General features: G+C 45.6%; 2 protein-coding genes across 4 annotated transcripts; one reads left to right on the top strand and one right to left on the bottom strand.

Moving 5' to 3' along the window:
* Positions 1-6: 6 nt before the first annotated feature.
* On the top strand, positions 7-2,257 carry LOC119337794 (uncharacterized RING finger protein P8B7.15c-like). Of its 3 annotated transcripts, none has more exons than XM_037609985.1 (6): positions 7-358; positions 460-535; positions 688-828; positions 917-978; positions 1,374-1,579; positions 1,793-2,257. In XM_037609985.1, the coding sequence occupies exons 1-6, from the start codon at positions 301-303 to the stop codon at positions 1,868-1,870; spliced, it is 621 nt and encodes a 206-aa protein (XP_037465882.1). In that variant the 5' UTR covers positions 7-300; the 3' UTR covers positions 1,871-2,257. The 3 variants fall into 3 exon arrangements, with proteins under 3 accessions (XP_037465882.1, XP_037465880.1, XP_037465881.1); XM_037609983.1 differs by having other exon boundaries at positions 7-354; XM_037609984.1 differs by having other exon boundaries at positions 7-354; positions 1,374-1,558.
* Positions 2,258-6,988: 4,731 nt separating this feature from the next.
* LOC119337562 (E3 ubiquitin-protein ligase CIP8-like) lies at positions 6,989-8,116 on the bottom strand. The gene has a single exon (XM_037609725.1). It carries the CDS (start codon positions 8,034-8,036, stop codon positions 7,227-7,229), a length of 810 nt encoding a protein of 269 aa, XP_037465622.1. The 5' UTR covers positions 8,037-8,116; the 3' UTR covers positions 6,989-7,226.
* Between the last annotated feature and the right edge of the window lie 886 nt (positions 8,117-9,002).

Consider the following 9,002-nt stretch of genomic DNA (forward strand, 5'->3'; position numbering starts at 1 on the left):
CCTCTCCTCCTCCCCCGTCAACAGAAGAGAAGACAAGACGAGATGGAGGGAGATCCACCGCGACTCAGCTGGTCAGGCGGCGCGCCCAGATCCGGCCTTGCTCTGGCCGTCGCCGATGAGCTGCGCCCAGTTCAGCCATGGCGCGACCGAGCAGGCGAGGAGGGAGACTAGCTAGGAGTTTCCCCCCTCTCTATCTCTCTCTTGGGGGGCGCCGCCCTTCATCTGCTCCCGCGATGGCGCCGGATCCACATCCACAGCCACGGCGCCGGCACCCATGGAGTGACCGTGTGCTTCTTCTCCATGGACATGGAGCTCCCACAACACACCATGGAAGGCCTGGAGCTCCTTCTCACGGCAGGTCCCTCTTCTCCTCCCCACCTCCGCACTGCTCTGCTCTGTTCTGTTCGATTGGATTTGGCCTCTCCCCTCTCTCACTCTCTCCCTGATTCATGCGCGCAGGTGCACCGCGTACAGGAGGGAAGACCAACGCTCCTCCGGGTCTGCTTCTTCCCGGGTCGCCGTTGCTCCACGGAAGGTATCACACCCCCTCTCTCATGCTCTGGTTGTCCACCCCCACTCTCATGCTCTGATTCATAGTAGGAAATTTCAGGGATGGAACTGAGATTACATGTGAAATTTAAGGAGATGTTTTTTTTGCATATGCTAATATTGTACCACTAATTGCAGGCGGAAAGTCATAGAAGATGGCTCATTAGCTTCAAACAGATCAGTGGTTACTGAATCAGTCTCAAAATCTTGTTCCTCCGCAGAAGTGAAAGATGAAGATGTTGCAATTGCAGTTGTGATTGATGCAGCTGAACTTAAATGGTTAGAATACAGCATTTCCTTCTTGCATAAGTCAGCAGCTAGATTTTTTGGTACCTTTTCTGATGATCATATTTAATGGTGCATGCAGGGAAGAGCAGTCATTTAGGAGAGGACAAGCTCCTGGAAGGTTTACATCAGGACGCCATAATGGTAATGCAGAAATTCCCTGTCTTCAGTGTCATGTTCTTTTGAGTTATGATTATGCTAGCAGATAATCTGAAAAGATTCTCTTAAAAATCAAAGCCATTGTTATGATGAAAAAGAGTGTGTAGGTGTTCAAGCTTTGCGGACACCAGATTTATTTTCTTTTTGGCACGGTAGACCATGTTTCAATTGGATCTTTTTTTGATGGTAACTAGACAATTGTTTCCAGCCCATTGGACAGCCTTTGAACTCTAGCAGATTTTCATACAAATTTTGATAGATTCATGGTTTTTTGTGAATATGTGAACTATACCGCTGCACAATATGCTTGTGTTGTTCTGTGAATGTGTTCAGAATACTGTTTAACATGTGCTCTGTTTGACAAATCTTTCAAATTGAAGGCCATGGATCATCAGAAAGGGAGGCACCTCCACCCGGCTATGTGTGCCGCAGCTACGGAGTTCCAGGCCATTTCATTCAACATTGCCCACAGGAAAACCAGACGCCTCCACCTGGATATACCTGCTACAGATGTCGGGTTCCAGGGCATTTTATTCAGCATTGCCCAACCATTGGCGGTTCCAGGGCAGTTTATATTTACTGTGATGTTAGTGTTCTTTATTAGCATGATAGCATCTTCACTTTGTTTTTTCAAATAAATTCATTGTTCAGTATTTACTGCTCTACTTTATTCATAAATCCATTGTTCATTTTTGTTTATTAAAATAGCCATGTCTATCTGCTATTCCTAGGATTTCCTTAAATAACTATGCTAATAAATATATCCATCTCAGAGAGAATTAATCTTGCTTCCTTGCAGACTCTGAACATCAGGACCATGTGGACTAAACTTGCATGTGGGTGCACCAAGGCGAAGGTCCCACTCATCAAGGGATAACAACTAATTGGTCAGACTTTGTGAAGACAGGGGTTGGATAATTTGGAGAATGTCTTTGCGTTCAAGGCTAAAAGGGGCAAAGTGTCGTTCGTTGTCTACCTGTTTTGACAAGGTTGGTTACAAGGTTGTCATCATACTATCCATGCAAATGTTTCCTGTGATTTCATCTGCTAAACAATGATGCATTAGCAGAACTATATAGGTTCATTGTGAGCGTTCGCTTGGACTTATCTCACACTGTTGATCTGGCTCGCTTTGGTTATGTAATAAGCCAACTATTGTATCTACTTAGTGTTGATCCATCAGCTTGGCTTACTTTTGGAACATACTACGTATTCCCCCATTTGTCATGAACTTTTAGATCTAATGTTTCATGCTTCTCGTATATTTGATGGCCTTCCCTTTTGTCATTGTTTGGACAAATTGCTCTACAATGTATCAAGGCAATGCCATGCTTCTGATGCAACCTTATTGTATTGGACTGATCCATTATTTGAGCAATCACTCTAATTTTCCTTTGCAATGGTTAATACATTGTTTATGCGCTTGGACAATAAGTTGAGTTAGGCACCTGCGAGAATTGATTTGGTGTATGGCACTGTACGCGCGAGAAATTTTATGCAGTTGATTTCTATCTAAATATTCCTTGGGCCAGTTCATAGAAAAGGATTTTGTACTATAGCTGTATTATCGGATTGTCATATACTATAGCTGTATTATCGGATTGGATATGACAGTGCCCGGCAACACTGCTGCCGGGTGCGGCAAGCCGCACTTCCTATCTAGTATGCAAAATGGCCGATGGAGTGTTGACATCGTCCTTAAAGCAAGCTATGTGCAAGTTATTTTTTGGCACACAAGCTTTGCCAAAAACAGGAGGCATGTGTTGACATCAGATTTTGGCACGCTCAAGAACTTATTTAAGATGACCTTAAATGGAGAAGTGATCTTCATGAAAGATTTCCGTATTGTTAATATGAACATCTTTAAAGTTTGGGTCATCACCGTCCGATTTCATCTCGAAGGCCCAAACTATGCTCAAAGTACTAAGATCTTATATTCAGAGTACAGTTTGAACGATTAAGCCCCGAAGATGACCTCAAATGGAAAAATGATCTACACAGATTGTCTTCGTCTCGTCGAAACAATCGATTTGATATAAAAATCGTCCAAATCCGAGTTCGTAAGCAAAAGTTAGAGCCATCGGAATAGAGCCCTGTCTGACGTGCCCCACCAAACACCCTGTCTAATGGGTAGCGTGAATAATAGCCTGTTTTGCGCGACCGATTTGACCCTCAAGATTACCTCTAATCAAAACACGTTCAACATGAAAGTTGTTCATCTCGTCGAAACGGTCAGGATTGCTTTTAGGCTCGTTTCCATCTAAGATCGTTTACCACCTCAAAAATTACTCGCAAGGTGCAACCAGTTTAAACCGAACAGTTTTGGAAAGTTCGAACAAAACCAATCCGAACTTGACTAGGGTTTTGGACGTGAATCCAAGCCTTTTCCTTGCACGGGAAGTCCAGCCACCTCTTATATATCTAAAGGGTGACGGCCGATTGAACAACACACAATCGACAAAATCATCTACCACTTTTTATCTTTTATCTTTTCTCCTTAACCCTAGTTCTTCTTCTTCCTCGTTCTTCGTCTGTTCTTCATTGCAGGGCGGCGAACCTCGAGGCCCTAGGGGCGATCAGGTTGACCTAGGGCAGCCCATAGCCGCCGTGCCCTGACGGGGTCCCTTCCGGGCGTTGTGGGGTTTCGGGTCCTTAAAAGCGCCCGTCGGATTGTCTTGCGTACCGCACTTTCGGTGGGTCTCCTTCGACGTGAGCTGCGGTGCATCACCCCCGACGTCGAGGGTACACGGTGACATGTTCGTGTGCGAACACACTGGAGGCGAGCCAGCTCGAGGAGGATGCCCACTAGGATGGGCTGGACAAAGCCCTTGCCTTGTCGGCAACGGGGCACTCCGTCCACGCTCCGCTGTTCGGCCCGCCACCGCCGCCGCCCTTCGTCGAGCCGAAGACAGAGCCTAAGCCCACGCCCACGCGGAAGCGGTCGACATCACCGCCCACTTGGCCCGAGGAGTCCTACTCCTGGACCGGCTACGTTCACAGTTCACAGTTGTGAATTTTTCACCCCTTTATTGTGCTGCTGGTCATGATGTCAAAAATATACTCAGAACACATCGTAGCTGAGTTCATAGTTGTAAGCTGATGATCACCAGGAGATTTATGGGACACATCGTAGCTTTGTGCAATCCGATTGTAAGTGCAGACTTCAAAGTGCAACAGAAAAAAAAAAAGCTATACTGGCAGCATCGAATAATGATGTAAAATATGCACTTTCGTGTGCATGTGAATTAATCCTTTTGTTACTACGAACTTCGGAGGTGGTCTGTCATTGCATTAATAAGAACAGGGCAAAACAACAATTATAATGACAGCTTGGCAGTCAGAGAAAGAAACAGTAAGCAAAAATGCCGAAATTGTTGTACAACAGTAAAAGGTTAGAGATGGTCTGCATCTTAGTAGAACCGGTTTCCTCGCCTTTTCTAGATTAATCTCAAAGATGTTCTGCTATCTTTTCAGTTTTGTCATGTCGGTCTTTACGTGACTTGTACTTTGTTCTTTATGATATGAATGAGACACGTATTACCATGCAAAAAAAAAGTAACTTGTATTGCAAACAAATCCAGCACCAAATAACAACTTTCACCTGTGGAGTTTGCAGATCTAGGAGAGGTAAAAGCCAGATCAAGTGAAAACATGGGGATTTAGTGACACGTAAAATCATCTACAAATCAAGGTTACCTTAAAAAACGGAAACTATGCACATATAAGAACTGACGATTCCCAAAGTAACATATAACTTTGTTCATTTGTACCATGTGAGTGGGATAGAAAATACCACTGTTCATTCCATTCCATATCCTGCCCTTACTTCTCATTTTCCCTTTTCTTTATTCCAAGGTCTAACAAAACCAACCCATGCATTCTCCCCTAACTAAGAGGTGTCCTCTGAGATGGCTTTGGGGGTGTTTGGCTAGGCTAACTTTGGCGTATAAGCCCAAAAAACACCAATTTATGTATTTTTGGCTTATACCATCATGTAACAATATCCAGCCAAAAGCCAAAAGGCAAAATCCCATGGATAGGTGTTCTTTTGGCATATCAGCCAACATAAGCCTAACCAAACACCTCCTTAATACATGATGATAGCCTGGATCAAGGAAAAAGTAAGCAGTAGGCGCTAAGCAAGTGTGTTGCCTCTGCCTAGTGCCAAGCTCGCTTAAGCGGAACCTAGGCTTCTGCACAGAAGCCATGCGGACAAGGAACAGAGAACACTCAGATTTGTGTTTTGAAAACATATAAGGCATGTATAAGCCTAAACAGCAGATTTCAAGGGGAAATAGCAAGCAATTATACTCATATTACTATACTCATAAGTCTAAAACAACATATTCCAAGGAAACTAGCACAACACAGAGCAGCAGCCAGCAGCAAAGCACAGCAAGCAGCAGTAGCAGAGCTAGCAGCCTACCAGTAGCAACACCACGAATAGACAGCAGCAGCTAGCAGCACACCCACACGACCACATTTCAGTGCTCCACTAGTCAACAGAGCAGCATATCAACAAGGGGAAGAGGGAGCACAGGAAGAAGAACCCAAGCAAGAGAACAGCTCGCGGTGGGGGTCCTTCACTAGAGGGGCAAGTTCAGGGAAGGGGAGCTAGAAATCTGGCGGAAAGGGGGCGGTCCAGGGAAGAGGAAGAGGTACTGCCTGCAAGACTAGGAGAAGCCCAAGGTGCGGCGGCCACCTGGACGAGGACGCCAGCGGCGCAAGGTCGCGTTGCTCAGACGGGTCGCCGCTGCCAGGCACAAGCTCTCCTCTGCCTCACTACATTTTAATATGAATTGAATGATATAATTTTTCTGACATATGACACATGTTTTGTTAGTCAAACTGATGGTCAAAGTTGAAACTCGAAATATGTATGTGCCATGTAAATAGGGACAAAGGGAGTATGGGTATGTTTGGATTGTGGCCAAAGTATATCCTACCAAAATTTTGGTCATGACCAAAAATTTGGTCATTGTTTGGATGGTTTCCAACTTTTTGTCACGCCAATGCACTCAAACTCTAAGGGTGTGTTTGGATTGTGGCCAAAGTGCACCTTACCAAAATTTTGGTCATGACCCAAAGATCGATTTTTGTTTGGATGGTTGCCAATTTTTTGGCATGCCAATGAACTCTAGCCAACTCTAGTTCATTTTTCTTGCCAATGTTGGCCAAATCATGGGCAACCAAAACCTCAACCAAAATTTTGGCAAGCCAATGCTTTGGTGGGGCAACCTTGGGCACAAACCAAACACACCCTAATTCATTTTTCTTGCCAATGTCGGACAGCTCATGGACGACCAAAATTTTGGCTAGCCAATGTTTTAATGGGACAACTTTGGGCATAAACCAAACAGACATAGTAAACCAGGATGTAAGCCCAGCCACTTATATGGAAACCAGAAGTTATTGTTCTGGGGATCTCATACAATGTGAAATGACACAAAGGTCAATACTTGGGTTCAGGTTGAGTGTTGGGTCATTAAACACAGAAATTTCTACTAGCTGTTGGTTGTACTTGAGAAACAATTAATATCATTTTGATTTATAAACAAATATAGTAAAGAAGAAAGAAAATAAGACGGAGAGAGCCCAACAAAGCAACTATAGTTTCAACGAAGCATTCCTTACAGCTAAGACTCCTGCTAGCATAGCCACCATTCAATCATTACATCTAACAAGATAATGTTGAATAAGCAAATTTTCTCGCCTCTCAAAATATAACAACCCGCTCAGCCTGACACATTTCACTTCGTATCAAAAGGTTGTCAAATGTTCCAAGATAGAACACAGTATGAATTTGCAAATAACTTTCCCTATCAAACACCTTAAAAACTCACAATGAAAAAGAATGAAATGCTGAAATATAACTCGTTCTGAAACTGAATTCACGACCAGTAAGTTGCAACTCAACGCCATATAAACTCCTCGTCCAAATATGCATCTATAAAATTTCCCAGCACAACTATTCTCTCTAAATTTAGAACAGATACAACATTGTATATATATAGCATTTAAATATGTATAATCCTTGCAGCATCGAAATAAAAGATATCTCTCTTGCGAACAGTAACAGATCAAAATGCACAAAACCATATCTGCAACAAACTCTATGTTTTCCTTCATACAACTGGGTATAGTTTCCTAATTAGACCGATCAATCCCAAACCAAATCATACAACTCTATATAAAACCATAGGGGTAAAGCTTACCATTACCGCACAATTCATTCAGGTAGCCATGGCTCGTCCAGCCTTCCAGGTCTCGTACTTGGGATTGTCGGTCGGCAGCTCAAAGCGGCAGAGCGGGCAGGAGTTGCGCACCTCAAGCCATGGAAGGATGCAGTCCTCATGGTACCGATGGGAGCAAGGCATCATCTTGACGCGCTCCCCCGCCACAACCCCGTCCTTACACACGGAACACTCCTCTCCCTCCCCTTCCTCGCCGGCGGCGAGGATGGCGGATGGGAGCGCCTTGACAGCCGACCTGGCTGCCGGCGGCTTGTTGGTGAGGAAAAGCCCATCGCCAACAGCGACGAGCACCTCATAGGCCTCCCTGTCAGAGGTGTACACGAAACCCTCGTTGGCGCCGGCGGGAGCGCTGGGCGGCATGTCGCCGAGCATCTCCCAATCGGGCTCCGGATTCTCTACCAAGGGTCCGGAGGCGAACGCGACTTCCTCCCAGTCGAATTCCTCGGCTGATACGGAAGCCTCCAGCGGCAGATCTGGCTCCTCCTCCTCGTCCAATTGGAAGCAATCCCACCGGATCGAGGCCTCCTCCTCCTCATCGTTCTCCTCGGGGAAGCCGAGGTCGTCATTCCGGGGTGCGACGAGTGCGTCGTGGAAGAGGTCGCGCTCCACAGAGAGGAACTGGCTCCGGACGCGGTCGGCCGCCGACACCGACAGGGAGGAGGACGAGGGATCTGGGCGGAACACCGGCACGAAGGCATCGTAGCATGAGGAGGACGTGGAGGAGGAAGCCTCTAGAGTTTGGAAGATCTCGTCGGCGGTGAGACGGTGAAGGAGATACGGAGAAGCCATGGGTGCGCCAGAGGGGACGGAAAAAATCGCGCCCTGGAGAGGCGTATCGGAAGAGGAAATTGACTATTTGTCATTGAGGTCCTTGAGGTTTGATTACAGAGGTACATATACTGGGGAGTGGGTGGGTGGGTTCCGTGAGCCTGGGCATTCGGGTTTACCCAAAAAATTCCGGTCAGGTAATGCGGATAAAAAAATTCAGAGTTTCCAAAATTAACATCTGAGATTGGGTTCGGCTCAGCTGCAGGGCAAGAGACTGCCACTTATCCATGTGGGCCAACTCCTCCAATTAAGGTAGATTTAATTTGATATGAGAATTGAGCGGGGTGGTGCGGCAAGCATGGAGGAGTTCAGCGACATGCGGCCCGCTGGAACACCGACGTGAACGGCGTGTCCCTCCGCGTGGCTGAGCAGGGCCCTGCCGCCGTCCGAGCGGTGTCCCTCCTTCTTGCTTCCCGGAGCTTCGGCTTTAGTGGCGCCACCAGAAGACCGCGCTCGCCGTGCCCTCGTCCCCGTTCTCCGTACGTGTCAAGTGGACCGAAACGATTCTGCATCTACTACTATTACTTCACACATCAACCGCTATCCAGCATGCATCTACAGTATTAAATTCATAAGAACGAAGTAACGCCTTAAGTAAGATGGCATGATGTAAAGGGATAAACTCAAGCAATATGATATAAACCCCATCTTTTTATCCTTCCATTACAAGAAAGACCAATCTAGTTGGTCAAACCAAACCGATAGTTCGAAGAGAAATACAAAGATATCTTAATCATGCATAAAAGAGTTCAGAGAAGATTCAAATAATATTCATAGATAATATGATCATAAATCCACAATCCATTGGATCTCGACAAACACACCGCAAAGAATATTACATTGTATAGATCTCAAGAACATCGAGGAGAACATTGTATTAAAAATCAAAGAGAGAGAAAAAGTCATCTAGCTACTAGCTATGGACCC

Source organism: Triticum dicoccoides, chromosome 7B, assembly GCF_002162155.2.
Source record: "Triticum dicoccoides isolate Atlit2015 ecotype Zavitan chromosome 7B, WEW_v2.0, whole genome shotgun sequence".
Classification (NCBI taxonomy): domain Eukaryota; kingdom Viridiplantae; phylum Streptophyta; class Magnoliopsida; order Poales; family Poaceae; genus Triticum; species Triticum dicoccoides.